The sequence below is a fragment of the Girardinichthys multiradiatus genome, chromosome 20 (assembly GCF_021462225.1).
Source record: "Girardinichthys multiradiatus isolate DD_20200921_A chromosome 20, DD_fGirMul_XY1, whole genome shotgun sequence".
Lineage (NCBI taxonomy): Eukaryota > Metazoa > Chordata > Actinopteri > Cyprinodontiformes > Goodeidae > Girardinichthys > Girardinichthys multiradiatus.
The window spans coordinates 11,488,189-11,505,617 of record NC_061812.1 but is presented as its reverse complement, the minus strand read 5'-3'; the positions used below and the strand labels follow the sequence as shown (position 1 = coordinate 11,505,617).

Genomic DNA, 17,429 nt, shown 5'->3' with positions numbered 1-17,429 from the left:
GTCGCTGGTATGAGGCAGTTGTGGTCCCATCATTCAAATAAGCTGGGTCACTGGTATAAAATAGTTTTAGTCCAAACTTTTTAAATACTAATAATGTTTGGCTGTCACTGGTATGATATAGTTGTAATACAATCCTTTTAAGAAATCTAAAATCCTCTGGTCATTGGTGTAAAAACAGCTTTAGTCCAAATTTTCAAATACTAATAATATTTGGCTTTTGCTGGTAATCCTTATGAGAAATCTGATAATCTATGAAAAGTAATGAAATCACACATTTAGGTAGATGAGAAAAGAGACCACATTAGGTAAGAAGAGGGAAAAAAAATCATATTTCACACTTTATCCTTTGCAGGATACAGCTTGAAATAGCAACAAAAAAAAAAAACTCAGCACAAAGAAGCAACATACTGTATATACGAAACAACATTATGCAGGGGATCCGGTCAAGGGGTGCATATATTTATCTTGAGCATGTGTGTGTGTGTGTGCATGTGAGTGTGTGCAATTACAGTAAATCTGTGAAGCACTGTCACAAAGGCCATTGTCCTTGATGATACGATGGAATGTTCATCAACCGACCACACAGTTCTGAGCAGGTCCACAGATGTCCTCAGGGAAGGAAGGGGGCATAGGGAGCATGTTTACATGTTTACATAACTTCCAGGAGAAGTTGAAGATAGCCAGCCATCAAGGCCGTGCAGGGGAGCCAGATTCAGAAAAAACAACAATTATTTGGGTTAGGCTGACTCTTAATTTTAGCCTTGAGAGTCTCGCTGGTGCTTCTCAATGGTGAATCCAAACAGCCAAATTCCAGGTCCTTTCCGCCAGATCCAAAGCGATCCAGAGCGAACAACTTTCTCCCAAGATTTATCCTATTTCACCCCTGAGGCCAGGAGCCACAACATGCCTGCGATCCTATGTAAGGATCACATCCAGTCTGCAATTCAGCTCACGTAACATCTCAGTCTGAGTGTTGATCGCTCTGCAGATCCCATCATACATGCCAGGCAGCCTTACAATGGCCAGAACAGTTGCCGATGTTTTTCAGATTTCTCGATATGCCAGTTAACCGCACACTCCAAAAAGCAGAAATCCTGTTATCAAACATCCAATTGTGTACACATCTTCGACATCCTTGATGGACAATATCGACAGGCACACAATCCTCCACTTCTGCCAGGAGTCCATTGTGTATCTGTAGAAAAATGTCCCATCTGGACAAGAGGGTTCCCCTTCACCCTGTGTTCTCGTCGATAATTTTTTATCAATTGCATTGAGAGACCAGCTGACCAAATCCATAACTCAGAATTTTGGAAGATATGCAAAAGGAGGCTCCAAAAAGGATGACAGATATGGGAGGATGCGGGAGAAAGAGAAAAGCGTCCTCCTCCACCGAGTGCAGAAAGAAGAGCCTCAAAGAAGAGTTTCAAGCTTGTGTATGAAAATCCATTATCTTCTACAGTACAACATACTGTAAATAGCATTTATTTATCTCAGCTTTCTGATTTGAACCACCTTTGCACAATGTAATAACAGCAGAAAGGCAAAAAAGCAATATGTTAAGATTAGCAAAACACATGTACAACAAGATATCAAGATATAGCTAAGGGAAGTGCTGCTATCAGCGGGGTTGTCTCAACCCTTGGAGAAATCAAGTCTGTTCTGTGGATTTTAGATTGTTGTAAGAAAGAGTGTCAATGTCACTCATGATATTTCTTGTACCCAGAAAATATTAGCTGTTGCGCCATAGTTATAATGTTTCAAAGATTGTGTGTAGTGATACAGCCTCTTTCAGTGGGTGTACGCATCCTTGCTCTCCCAAAACAGCTCCTGCTGATCTGGTTTTAAAAATCATATTGTCCAAAAAATGGGAAAAAAGTAATAGAATTTTTTTTTTTTTTTATTTCAGCCAATATTTCTGATTCTAACAACTATGACTTGTCATATTCTTTGTGTACAGTGATTTAGAAGAAAATTATCATAAACATAAACTCTAGGTCTTTAACATATAAATTACCTGGTACACATAAGGTTCTGAAGTATATCCATGTAAGCTCAAGTAAACAACCCCCCATCACATACTGTATACCTTCATAGACATACATCAATCTGCAGCTAAAGGAAAAAAGTTCAAAATAAAAATAAAAGTTCCAAAATAATCAGTACTAGTGTCAATGCAATCAAGATACAGTAAAATATCAGTATGATTAAATAAATAGGGCCAGTCATGTACAGCAGCAGTTATAAACAAGGTAAGTCAAATAGCTTCATGGGATAATAAAGGAGCTTAAAACAAGACATACATAAAAAGAAAAACAGATACATGTCAGTCATTTTCTATGCGTCTGCCATTGTGAGTCGCGGGGAAGCTATCTCCAGTTGTCTATGGGCAGGAGGCGGGGTTCACCCTGGACAGGTCGCCAGTCCATCGCAGGGCAGGGCAACACACAAACAACCATGCACACACTCATTCACACACATAAGGGCAATTTAGAGAGACCAATTAACTTAACAGACATGTCTTTGAAATGTGGGAGGAAGCCGGAGTACCCGTTGAGGACCCACTAGAAGCCCGACTAGAAGCTGTCTGAAAGCCTTAACCGTAAACTTAGATCTAGTTTATTACCTGCTCTCTCTCTCTCTTGTGCAGTGTGTGAGCCTTCAGTCCCGGGGCCACTTGAACTCCTGCCGTAGTCACTGGAAACGGTCCATGTTTGCCTTGTCCAAGGTTGTGTGATTCCACGGTTGCAACTAATAAATCAGACTATACCATTCCCTGCCTTCTGGTTTCTCTGCATGTGGGTCAAGTTGGCTGTAAAGATTATGACAGAAGTAGGCTAAAAGGTTTTCAAAAGAAACATCAGGCCATTACAGAAATTCAAGAGATTTGGAAATCCAATGAAGCTCAGTGAGAGCTCTTATCTACAGATAGAAAAAAACATGGAGATGTTGGTAAAGCTTCCCAGGAGTGTCTGGAATATCAAAAAGACTGGATCGATGACACTTCCAGTGGTCACAAAATAATTTTAAAACCACATCTAAATTGCTGCTTGCTTTGCATGGCTCAGTTAAGGTCAGTATACATTATTCAGGAATAAGAAAAGCACTGAACAATAATTTCACATTTGCCAAAAACATTTTGATAACCTTCAAGACTTGAAGACTTGGAAGGTATTCTGTGGGCTGATGAGACAGAAGTGGAACTTTTTAGAAGGTGTGTTCCCCGTAACACCTGACATAAGAAAAAAATCATACAGACCGTGGAACATGATGGTAATATTGTGATATTCTGGGACTGTTTTGTGGCTTCAGAACCTGGATGACTTGGTCATTCCTATTTGATCGAAGCTTGATCGAACACCGTTTGATCTTGCCTTCGTTTATACAGTATGTTTCCATTAATCTCAGAATGGATTACTTAAACAAAGCATCAGTAAAGGGCAACAAAAGAGGCCTTACCTACATTTGATGAACACATTGAGATTATTCAAACATTTCTTACTTCCCTAGTCTCTGAACAGTTAGTAGATAGTATGCACTCTATTGATAAAATGCATAGTTATATCAGATTTGTTTCAGATGCATTAAGAACCAGCTGGTTAAGGAAATTATACAGCTGTGTGTAATATGCAGTATGTCAATGCAGCATAAAAACTGATATCAGTGACAAAAGATCAGAAAAGTTGCAAAACATACTGCAAATCTAGAATGATGATTTATTTTCTTTTTTAAGTAACAAACTATAATACATACATGTATAGAGACATCACAATTCTGTCATTAAAGAACTCCATTCACCATATTCTATCACATAAACCTCGAAAATGGTACATTATTACATTCCATGCCAAAATATTTGTACTTTTTCCAATGAACTCTTAAATATCCAGATAATAAAATGAGTATCATTATTTTTGAAAAAAAAAGGCCTGTCAGAAGAAGCCCATTTTGAAAATCAGTATTATTTTCTAATACCTCTGTAAAAGCATTTGAAATAGACTATTTTTAATCTAGTTTCTAAAAATAAAGTTTAAACATGTCAAGGTAAGATAGTTATTCTCTACTATTTCTTTTGGAGTTTCACAAATGGAAACGGTTATCCATGGACACCCATTTATCTTGATCATAAATGCCCCATCAACAGGCCCTTCATGTCAGCTTGAAATATGAATTCTACTCCCTGTCCCTGAGTGCTGCATGCAGTATATTGACATTTGTGGTGCTTGTGGCCATCTGGCTGAAGGCTCTTGATGTAGATTTTTTTAAAGGCTTCTTTGGGGATTGTTCATGTGGTCAGGGGATGAGAAGCATATGATGGATATTTTATCACAACAAGGGCCTATCTTTGGCCTCAAATAACTTTTCTGTTTATTTTACCTAGAGGAATGTTGTGTGATTTTTTTTTCATATCTGTATCAACAAGCTTAACAGAAATACTGATCACAAATTCATCGGGTGTTGGGAAATCTTAAAGGTGACTCCATGTCAATATCTGGTGGATTACCAGGCTGCTACATGGGGCCTGGATAAAGCGGGAAAGGGCTAAAGAGGCCAAATTGTAACAGATTACCAACTTAAACCCCTGCCCTTAAGCAGAAAAAAAGATTTTAGGAATGATGGTGCCAGTCACAGTATAGGGTGTCCCATCTGCCTCAGTTTGCTATTTTGGAGAAACAAAGAGAAGCTTTCTTATTTGTCCCATCTCAACCAAGCCTTCAAACTGTGCTGGCAAAATGCTCTTCCCACTCCCTCTTGTCCTCATTATAAGCACAAAGCTGTATGTCCAAATTTTGTTTGTACCCTTAGAGAATGTCAGCCTGGGAGAATCACATAAGCCACAGGCAGCAGTGACATATCAGATTTCCAATCATAATGGAACATAAGTAAAAAAAAAAAAAGAAAAGCACAATTGTGTCCATACACTAGAGTATTCAAAATGGACACATTCCTAACTAACAACCTTGTGAAGCTCAGATATGTATTTTGTTATGTGGATGGTTCTAGCCGGCATTGTGATATTGATTGCCCACCTATATTGATACTGCACTATTACGCATAAGTTAAAGCCCAGATGTGCTGACAAGAATGCAGTCTTATTTTTCACTCTCCAAAATCTAATGACCAGTCTAAGCACATAGAAATGTTGCTGCATTTTCAGCAACAGTGGTATGATTAATAGGATTTAGGACTGGGGAACTTGTTCTGTATGACACAAGCTTTTGTCTCTGTGTGTCATCCTTTTTCTCTTCCTGACATCCACCAGAGTCTCCCTCTCGTTGCAGCCATCTACACCACTAGCTGGTTGGCTGGGCGGGAGGATCTGATATGAGCTGACAGCACAGTAATAACCCATGCAAATTAACTGGGTGGGGTGTAAACACAAATGCTAAAAGCACAAACGAAATGTGATTTAAAAGCTTCTTTAAGCCTCTATCCTCTCCTGTTGTTTTTGTTGGGGAATGGATGTTTTGAAAGTAGCAGACTCAGGTATAGTGAACCATACAATGCATTTCAGCTTGACTCTTTCCCCCCTTGAGAGTGGTAAACTTTGATTGTTTTTCCAGCCTGCTGTCTCTCTCTACCAATGCCATAGCCATAGCCTATAGAACTGTGTGGCTTGTCAAAATAAGGAATGAGAAGTTTGCAGTTCCTTTATGATTCACTAAGCTTTAGAGATTCTGTACTGAATGTGCTTTTCCCCACCTTCACACCTGCATGTACATGAATTTCAAAAGCACTGCTTATAATGCATGTACATCTCCACTAGAAGAGCGAATAAAGCAGAATGTGGTCATGTTGTATTGTATGTCTGTGTTTTTTCCGAAGAATTTGCTGTGTAAGAATTTTTACATTGCCAAATCCTTGGCTAGGAGCCTGTAACTGTGGTGCATTTAAAAAAAATAAATGTTGTCTTAAGACTCTACACACATGCACATACTTGATATCTACTTACAACTTTTGCCTCAAATGAATGTTGACAGCCCTATAATTAATAATTTGCATATAAAATGTGTTGCAGCACAAGTTACTGGGAATGGCAATGGTAGCAAAACAATTACAATGCTGCTCTGCAGTCAAAACGAGAACATTTTAGTAAATTGAAAGAGTGATGCGGGATCTTAACATCCATCCATCCATTGTATATACCCACTTCTGTATGCAGGGTTGCAGGGGGGCTGGTGCATATCTCCAGTAGTCATTGAACAAGACACCAAATTTAACACACCAGCTCACCATTCACACCTGAGAACCTGTAACACTAATGTGTCACGTGACACCAGGGAGGAAAAATGGCTAATTGGGCACAATTTGGCCATTTTCACTTGGGGGTGTTCTCACTTTTGTTGCCAGCAGTTTAGACATTAAGGAATGTCTGTTGAGTTATTTTGAGGGGACTATAAATCTACACTGTTATATAAACTGTACACTAACCACTTTGCATTGTATCAAAGTATCATATCTTCAATGAAGTCCCATGAAAAGATATAATAAACAAGAACTGCAAGCAGTTATGATCGGGTTCCAAGCCCTTCCCAGCAACCCCGCCGCTGCCCCGCCCCTTCCAGACTACCACGTCACACGCCCACATGACCACATTTTCCAAAGGTCAGGTCAGATGAAATGAATGCACAAGGTTATTCTGGTTTAGTTTAGGGTTAGGGGCGCTGTTTCTTCCACGAGTGGCAGACAGCGAGTTTTCCGGAGAATCCATATTTCATCAAAAATGTAATAGGGCTGCTTCATTAAAAATGTCCCAAATATTCTTAGTTAACTCTGTCTATATTTGCAATAATATGCATAGTTTATAATGTCCCTAGATGTAGTGGGTTTAATAAAAAAAATGTGTTTGATTAACAGGCAGCATTGCATCTGATAACTGTGTGAGAAAAAAACCCATCAAAAACAAGGGTGGATACACCTGGGATCAAAACCTGAATCTGAAGGTTGGGAGGCAGACTGCTAATCCACTACACTAATCACAGCCTGTTACAAAGGGCGAAATGTTGACACATGTACTGAGTTCACGATTCCCTTTGACAGTCCTTTGACGGTACAGAAATTCCTTAAAAATACATAGTTTGTCATAAAAATTACCAAGATATTCTCATTTAAACCTGTGTATATCTACAATAATATATATTGTTTATAACAACCCTAAATGTAATAGTCCCAGTTTTTCATAATCTTCTCTGATTGTTTGGCATTGTTTTGCATTATTTTTTTATTTTTTTTTTATTGAATGACCTCTTTTAAAGAAGCCTAATCCGGATGCCTCATAATAGGTTAGATATGGGCCATAATTAATTAACATTTTTGACAAAGATCATAGAAAAGTTTTTTTTATAAACACATTTTAACAAATGACTTCACCTCAGCAAATCTGTCTTCGAAACTCCTGAAGAGGGGCTCTAGTTCTGTTATCTGCACTTATGCAATGAACAGCAGTGCAGATTGCCCAACCCACATGGAGTGTTTTTATGGTGTCCTGGAAGGAGTGCCATCTAAGGTTTCTGTAGTGCTCCTGTGAGAGTTCAATAACCCATGTGGGTATCAATGGTAGTACCTGGAGAAGTGTAATTTTAGGTGGGGTTAGATTAGATCCCGCCGAAGATGCTGAAGGTTCTTGATGTTGTAGGGCTCTAATGGTTGAAACATCTTTTTAATGTTGCTTGGAGAACTGGGATAACACACGTGCAGAGGCCAAATGGGGTGGTGGTCTCAATTTTTAAGAAAGCATATCTGAAAGATTGTTTCAACTATCAAGGGATAGCATTTCTTAGCCTTCCTGGGCAAACACAACAATGTCCATGTATTTTGTGTGCGGGGCTGCAAGAATATGGGGTATATGAGTGACGCTTCAGGCATATCTGCTCGTTTTATTGCCAAAGACGGGATGTGTCCATATTACCCGCACAAACTCAAGCATATTCCCAGTGCGGCTTAGACTCAGACAGGGCTGTACCCTGGCCAATGATGAGGAGGATGTCTGATTTACAACCATTGGGGTCTCATCTTTGCATTTTGCAGATGATGCAGTTCTGTTGGTTTCATCAGGTCATAAACTTCAGTGTGCACTAAAATAGTTCACAGAGGACATGAAACAGCTTGGATGAGAGTCTGCTCTTCTAAGTCTGAGGAAATGGTTCTTGACCAGAAAAAGGTGGACTGATCCCCCTGGGTTGGAGGTCATTCTCGGCCTTAAGTGAAGGAATTTAGGTATCAAGGTGTTCTGTTCACAAGTGATTGTAAGGTGGAGTGGCGAGATATATATATATACGGAGGGGGCTGTGCCATCAGGGGAGAGGCTCTGGTCTATAGCAGTGAACAAAGAGCTAAGTCGAAAAGCTAAGCTCTCGATTTACCAGTCTGTTTATCTTCAGACCCCCCTCCTTCGTTCAGGAGATATGGATCATGACCACAAGAAAGAGATCCCAGATACGAGTGGCCAAAAAGAACTTCCTCAGTAGGATGGCTGGCCTTAGCCATAAAACCAGGACAAGGAGCTAAGTCATATGGGGAAGCAGAGCTACTGTGATTGTTAAAACTAACATTGAAATCACTACCTTTTTAAGTCAATGTAACATAATAACTTCTCTGTTGCATTAGTTATTGTAAATGCGTATCCTGTCTCTGCAGTCAGACAAGGTGTTCGTCCTTTTTTAAAAGATGTATTTGCACACCAAAGAGTTGAAAGCAGCAGTTATTTTCTTTAGTCCTAGTAACAACACTGATATTCATTTCAATGTTTTCGTGGTCCATCTCTTGTTTGCCAACACATGTTTTTGTTCTAAATCTCTAAGCACCATTATGCTGGTAGCTTTCAAGGGGAATGTGAGAATGAAAAGATAAAACCTGCTAATGGATAAGTGAGGATACTGTGAGCCTGCTCAATGCCTCAAAGAAACTGCTATCCTTTTACAGGACATTATTTTAAGGGATATAAAATTTGAACTTCTTTCACAAAAAGAACATCCCTTTGTGCTAAGCAACCTAAGCTTGCATTAACATCTTTGTTACTATTGGGTAAATTTGTTGTGTTTTCGATGTGTTGATAACTGAAACGGACCAAAAATTAATCACTTTTGCCAACAATCTATGTGTTAGAAACCTGAGAGATGTTCTAGAGCTTTACTGCAAAGTTTTAAGTCGGTATTTTTAATTTCAATACGCTCAGAGTACAGACATATTCAATAAATTAAAATATGTGTTCCGATGAGGCTCATATGTCAGATTAAAAATTCCTTTTGCTAATCCTTTAAGCAGGTATGAAACATTCGTTTTAAGAGCGCATTTCTCTATTACAAATGTTTTTTTATTGACCTGATGTAACTTTCTAATTTTAAATGCCTTGTTTTCAGCTGTAAGTTGAAAATCATCATAAATAGCACAAGTAAAGGCTTGAAAACATCTGTTTGTGTGTCTGTGTGTAATTACGTTATATAATGTGTTTCACTTAGTGAATTGAGTTACTGAAATAAATAAACTTTTCAATAATATTCTGATTTACTGAATGGTTCTGTAAGAATGTAACTGCTTAAACATTCATTGCATATTGGCTTTTTTGTGTGTGACTTACCTGAATTCACAAAATATTGTTCCTGAAAACAAAAGAGTAAAAATGCAAATATAAATATCAAACTAAACATGAATGGCCCCCAAAGACAATCTAAATGGCACTGCAGTTTTAACAGTTTTAAAACCAAGCTGCTATGGCTAAAAAGGAACATATGCAAAATTGTTGTAGCCTGTTGATACATTTTGTCATGTACTTGAAGTCTGTAGGAGTGCAGAAAAGTTTAATTTAGTCTCTCCAGGTGCTGTGTAGATGTCTTCATATGTTGTTTTGGTCATATTGGTTTTGGTCATACTGTTTAATTTGTATTGTAATGCACTGACTACGCCAAAACAAATTTCTTGTATGTCCAAAAACGTACTTGGCAATAAAGCTTTTCTGATTCTGATTCTGATTCTGATATTGTTCAATTCCTTTAGTTTTCTCTATCCTCAATTACGTTTTTTGAACTATTACGTCACAGTATTTGCTTCAAAACAGCTAAATAGGGTCATGGACTTCTGGCTAACCAATTTTGCGAATCCGCCATTTTTATTTTTCGCTGCAATTTTGTAGACCAAGCTTAAGTATGTCGAAGGTGCAAGTGGATACGTCTAAATGTTTGGTTGTTGGGTGTATTAACACACACAATTCATTACACCATCCCTTCAGATAGGAGCCTCTTTGAAATGTAAATTAGATGAGATGGATGAAGAGGGTGTAAAAATACAGCAATAAGATCACCATTGTGATGCATTAATTTGGAGGCACGGTTCTGCAGGTTCGTTATCTTCATTCTCATCTCCCTCTGGGTCAGATTCTGGCTTGAACATGTGAGGCTGCATGGACAAGTCTTCCGTTAACATCTTGTAATCGTTTTGGGAATAAATAGTTTCTGTGGCGCTAGATAAATGTATCTCTGTTATCAAACTACAAAACTGGCCGAAAGAGGTGGAGTGCAATGCTCTGCGACCTGGAGTGGGGGTGGAGTGTGAAGTGACTCAGTAGCATTTAAAGAGACCACATGAAAACAAATTGCTTTCTGATGCACCTCAGAACAGGGGTAAAAGAGGGGCCTTGGGAGCTACAGTAACAAGGAATTCAGACCAAACCAAATATCTGCATAAAGGTTGCTTAACTGTTGTTTGAAACAGTACTTTTATTCTAACAAACAAGCCATGAAATATATAATAAGATATCATAAAAAATGTACAGGGCTGCACGGTGGCGCAGTTGGTAGCACTGTTGCCTGGTCCTGGGTTTGACTCCCAGCCGGGGGTCTTTCTGCATGGAGTTTGCATGTTCTCCCCGTGCATGTGTGGGTTCTCACCGGGGGTACTCCAACTTCCTCCCACAGTCCAAAACCCTGACTGTTAGGTAAATAGGTATCTCTTAATTGCCCTTAGGTGTGGATGAGTGTGTGAATGGTTGATTGTCCTGTATGTCCTGTCCAAGGTCTACCCTGCTTCCACTATGGAATAAGTGCTATAGAAGATGAATAAAATATTTACATAAATGTGAGGGGTGTATTCACTTTTGTGAAATACTGTAGCTATGACCACAAATCCAGATTTGTGGAAGGAGAACCTGAAAGAAGAACTAACTGAAGAAAATAAACATATACACTCCGAGAAGTAAATTAGTAGAGTGGCCCTCCCTTTTTTTGCCCCCCCCCCACAGCTACAAAAAGATACAGTTTTTATCCTCCAGTCTGTATGAAGCTTGAATCAGCATAAGCCTTTGTATCAAACTGTACCATTCTCTTGAAAAACTGCAATATTTATGTGTTATTTTCACATTAGCCTTACATTTTGACAATCTCCGTAAATCCAAGAACCCTATCACTGAAAACGGTGCTGAACCTCTAACAAGCAGAGAAGAGATCTGTCGTCTAATGAAGTATGAAAAGCTTAGACTCATCACAGACAAACATCTTAATCCTGTGCAGGCCTGTTGTGTTTGCAAATAGTCTGCTGCACACAGTAGGTCTCGGTATTAATCATGTCAAATGTTATTCCAGGGCTTATTGCTGTCTCAGGCTTAGTGTCCCATTAGGTGGCCCCTTTCCATGGACAGAATACAACACAACATCATGATCAATGCGCACCTTTCCTCACCTAGCTTGACAAGAGAGTGTAATTATTTATCTCAGCATCAATACTTATCATTCATCTAGAAACCAGCAATTTAACAGTATTCAAATAAAATTGGTTTTAATTAAAGCTTAAAATGTATTGTTTTAGTGTATAAAATGCAATAGGTTTTTACAAAATCCTGTTTCCTATTTATATATGTTAGTACTGTGTAAATGACTGCCTTTATTGATTGCCAAGAAACAGGGTGTATACATTTGCTGGAGTGTATAAAAAAGAAAACATCTCTTAATAGAATAGAGAAATCAATATTCTTTTAAATTATTTATCTCTCGATAATGTATTTTGTGTATTGGCCTAACTTGACTCTGCCAGATGAACTGCAATATGCATAGGATTCAAGTGTTGAATGCTTGTGCATGACTACTCAGAAGCAGACCTCTGACAGCTAATCATATGCCAGGATGAAACAGGCCTGTCAGTAAGCTAATGGAGTGTTCTAAGGTTAATTTACAACCTTATGAATTCTATCAATAAGCAATTAAGAGATATGGAAACACAGAGGCACCCAGGCCAGTAGCTAAATCCCCTTTCATACCCCACCTTCTTTAAATCAATTAATTGCTGTGTCGTGTCTGTTTAAAAGTGTCTGATAAATTTACTCATAAAACTGACACATTAAAAAGGCACCACTCCCAGCTTGACCTTCTTCTGTCAGCATCTATGCCCTAGAGTGACACTTGTGTTTATAAATGGTAACGTAAAAAAGGTCTTCTCCCATTCCATGACTTCCTTAATATACAGTAGGTTGCATGAGTTCCAATTGTGATTAGTTTGGACCTTTTGAAAATCTCACAAGTACCTGGTCATTAACTGCTACAATGTCACCAGTTAAAACCTAATATTTTGGCCTCAGTCCTTGGTGTAACCGACTCCGAAGACCTATGCAGCATGTATTCCTCCTCTCTCCACCACACATCCTGTCTACCTACTTTGAAAAAATGCCAAAAATAAAAGAAACTAAAGTCACAAAATAAACAAAACAATATGTTTCATTTACTCTGAAAGCTGGGAGATTTATGTTCAGTAAATTTTTTCTTCCCTGTGGTTTCTTGTATAATATTATGGAGAAGTTTTGTTCATATTATTCCTTTTTATCACACTGACATATTGTATAAACTAGTTGTTTTATAAAGATTTTCCTTGTGTCCACAGCACCTCCAAACAACATATCGGTGCTGGTAGAGAACACTCCAGCCCCCTTCAGTCGATACCAAGCCCAGAATTTTACTCTTGTATGCACTGCAAAAGGAGGGAAACCAGCTCCATCGGTGAGTTAAAGATGACTTGCTTTTTTACTGAAAAAAAGTTTTAATTTATCTGTTATATTCAGTTGGAAATATTTTTTTTCCTATCATAGGAAAAGTTAGGCTTGAACATTACATGCTAACAGCTCAGCTTGTTTATGGTGTGTTAAAAAAAGGATCACAAGGCAAGGCAAAATCTAATGGTTGCACTCAACTCAAAGCTTAGAAGTCTTATTAATTATAAACATACAAAATTAAAAGAACTGAAGAGCATGTAATCCTTAAAGGTAAGGACCAAACAGATAAACACACAATGGTAGTGCAGAGAGCAAAGGATTCAATACAGAATACATCCTGAAGAGCTGATGACAAATGTGCATCAGGTGACCGGCAATCAGTAACAGATGGGTGGGAGGGGAGAACAAAAAACAGGGCAAACTAAAGGGAGAGACAAAAGAATAATGACACAATGCCAAATAATAGAACAGAAATCTAAAGCCTCAATTAATCCATCCTATAGAAAATGCTTTGACCATGACAAGCTTTTGATCTCAGTACCGCCCAGAGTTGTTCAAATTTTGTTTCTTAACAAAGCTAGTAGTGTTGGTAATGGTCACATTCAGGACAGTTGATTTAATGAAAATGACATGCTAGTGACTATGTGTAAAATCACCACAAATCATCTTCGTGCACTTACATTTCAAGAAGCAGATTGCATACTCTTGCAGTGAAGTACATGGCACACACATGGTCACATATGCCAGGCATTTCTCTGAACATTCTGAACGACAAGAGAAGCTGTTACAAACATGCTCAGATATTTACTGGCGTACATAAGCTTATGGACGCTGCATGAGAGCATCCACTCACTGTTTGTCCTCAAAAGATCATTAATCATTGTCCACGGGTGTATGGTAATGGACCACAGACTCTGAGTACACCTATCTGCTGCAATTATGAGCCCAGTAAGAGGTGAATACAAGGTGAAAATGATTTCCGGAACTTCCTGTTTAATGCTGTGATGAGTGAGGTTCTCCCCTGTTGTGATTCATGCAGTCTTAAGTCATTTAAGCTTAGAACTGCTGGTTCTTTTTTGTTGCTTTTTCAAAAAGATAATGGAGACAAAGACATCTGACAGCTTACAGCTGGTCAGCAAGCATAAACTGTCACTGTGACATTAGATAAGTTACACTGCTATTAATTAGCTTTGTCATTGACACAGCAAGCAGATTAATGGGTTGAGAATTTCTGAAAAGAATCTTTGATTGCTCATTCCAAACTTTTCATATCAGATTACAAATAATACATTAATACATGACACTTTAAAATATTTGGGTCCAGCACCCCCAGAATTTGACTCCAATGTTTGATAACTAGGATCATTTGGAATGTTTGGACTTAGAATCTGTATGATTCTATTGAATTTATGTATTGTTTTGAAAAAGTTCCTTGAGACGATATATGTTGTGAATTGTTGCTATATAAATAAATTGAACTAAACTGTGACTTGAGCAATGGGGCAATATTATTTTCCTTTAATCTAACTATCATAGGTCAGAATGTAATAATTATATAATAAACCCTAAATAGATAAAATGCAACAATTTCATTTGCCAACTGTCATTGGATTTAGAATTGTAACAAGTGTATGGATTATGCAAGAAAGCCTCTGAGTCTAAAATGATAAACTATTGCTGAAGTACTTTAAAGTGCATTAACATACCAACTGTCGACTCAGAAAAGCCCCCAGCTCCAATGGACTCTGATTCAAAAAGTGAATCCCTATTTTTTCTAATGATATAGTAAATAAATATAACATGAACATACTATACATAATTTCATCATAGGCAAGGGTCATTATGCTGGTTGAAATTTTGAAAGTGACACAATTGTTAATTAGGTATTGAACTTCAAATCCTACAAGAACTTCGAAACACCCTCCAGCGCTACCCTTTTTTTTTAAATCCCAGATGACAACAGACAAATGTCACACTCAAGCCCCAAACCCAGTGAGTGATGTGAGCTACATCAGCTTTTGATATGTGTATGGAGAAACAAGGGGCACCACCAGTAGACTGTTTAAAATGCAGGTCATATTTAGTCACATATGGTAAAGAATGTTGATAATCACTGGAAATGCACATAGAATGGAAATGCACACAAAGTAAATAAAATAGACTTTCATTAAAGAAAAGGACGGATATAAATTAAAAACTTTAACCATGTGGGATTTTGTAACATAAATATTTTTGGGCTGATTTGGTGAATTTTGTCGTAAAGATCCAACAGCATTAAAGTTGAATTTAAAATAATTTCAAAGAAAAACTTCCTCACTGCAGATCAGTGGTAATCATAGAATGAACATTAAACTAGAACCTCTAAAGATGTGTTCTATGTTCTCAGAGTAGACCATTTTATTTACAACAGGGCTTATTTAATTCTATTTTTGTCACTGTAATGTTTACACCTTGTAAGTAAAAAAAAAAAAATTAGGAAAGAAAACCCTGACAGACTTCACACACTGTTCACACCAGTACAATTTTTATTTTAAAGATATTTTATATGTGCATTTTTTCAGAATACAAAATTAAAGAGATTTTATATACTGTAGGTAGAAGTTTATTTAAAAATAAATACATCACACAAATACATTATTTATTTATACAAAGAAATAAATAAGTAAATCAAGGGAAGACCCAGATGCAACAGCAGTCTTTCCTCTCTCAAGTGTCTTAAAAAGGGTTTAATTAGCAGGGGCAAGTGAAAACACCTATGAGCAAGTACCAGACGATGAAAACTCCTTGAAGGTTTCTAGTGCTCTTTCAACATAGAATAAAACAGGCAAAAATGTATTTGTGCATTATTGTGAACAGAACATAAACATATGGGAGAAAAAAAATATTTTACATCTTGATAAAAAAAACATTATTCTGCTTTAAATTATTGGTCTTAAGTCACATTATCAGATTTATGTTGGCTTTGGAGAAGTGCAACATACAGAGTCTAGTTAAGAACATAAAAAAACAAAAAAACACATCTGAGTTGAGAAAATAGTTTTGTTTTTTTTCTGCATATAGTCTGTCAAGATAACCTTGCAATAAACTGACACCAATCCTTAATACTTGATCTGAAAATAGAATTTGAAGCACAGGCTTAAAATCTATGATCACTTTTCTATTGGAAAGGAAAGAAAAATCCAAATTAACTGTTACTTTTGAAGCAAGGTGGGTTTAGCATTACCAAATGATATGATAAATAGTATACACTGGTTCTGATTTATCACATACTTTAATCACATAAATTTCCCTGAAAGCCTGGGTTTCTCTGTTCTACTGAAAGGCTGTCCTTTACTTGCAACCAGTGTTTTTCAGCACCTGACTGGAGTCTGGGAATTGCTACAAAATGCCATGAAAACGTGGTAGGATGTAACAGTGTAGGAGATGCTCAACAGAATGCGCAGAACGTTTCTGTCTGTACTTTTTCTCAATTGCGGCTCACAGATTTACTTAATAGCAGGGCATTTTTTGTTGCAGCTGCACAATAACAGGTTGAAATGTAACCGAAAGGTTGTGGCGGACTCTTTGTCTAGGGAAGACAGAAAGCAGGACTTAGTGCAAAAACAATTCTAGGGAAATTGCTGGATTTTCTTTCTTTGTGTTTATTTTAATACTATGTGTATCTATAACATTGGGGAGTGAGTGGAAAGCCAGGTCAGCAGAAATCACAAAGTACCAGCGAGTCATACCACAATTTATAGTGAATGCTTCAGAACACTAGCTGCTATTTTCAAACGTTGTCTTAATGTATATCTTCAGGACATTTTACTTGACATTTGGGTTGGAAAATCTATGCAAGATGGACTAGAGTAAACGGTGCAGACAAACCACCTGCCAGGAACCTTCTCCTAAGTGTTTCTGGACTGCAGTAAAATTACTTTTTACTATGAAGATGCATCTCAGTAAATTAGAATATCACTGAGTTATTTTTTCAGTAATTCAGTTTACAAAGGGAAAGTGATAGATTCATTACACACTGCAAATATTTTGAGTAATACATTTGAATGTTGCATAAGAACAAATGAAACAAATGAAACACAGAGATGTTAGGTTATGGCCCACACAGTTATAAGGAAGACCTTTGACTGGACAGTTGTCCAGCAGACAGTTTAAAACCCTAAACAAGGAGAGTAAGCCACAAAAAATGTCATAACTAAAGACGTTGGCTGTTCTCAGAGTGTTGTGTGTAAGTATATTAATCGAAATTTGAGTGGAGTGTGGTAAAAAAGAAGAAGGCATAGCCAGATCTCCAACAGAACCTGGCCCAATGTCAGCAGCCATTTCTCAACTGCGGATTTGACAAGACCGAGCATACACAAAAAACAAAACAAAACGCAGAAGCACTGATCCTGGAATAGTTCCTATGATAAAGACAAATTTCAGGTATGGCAGTAGTAACTCCTTTAGTTGCTACATCTAG

The 17,429-nt window shown here is 37.6% G+C and overlaps 1 protein-coding gene across 1 annotated transcript in view; it reads left to right on the top strand.

Annotated features, from left to right (window-relative positions):
* LOC124856613 (immunoglobulin superfamily member 21-like) overlaps positions 1–17,429 on the top strand; it is a 248,988-nt gene that overhangs the window by 187,142 nt on the left and 44,417 nt on the right. Inside the window, exon 5 of the mRNA XM_047347252.1 lies at positions 12,862–12,977. Coding sequence (XP_047203208.1) covers positions 12,862–12,977 — 116 coding nt within the window. The remainder of the gene's footprint in view (positions 1–12,861; positions 12,978–17,429) is intronic.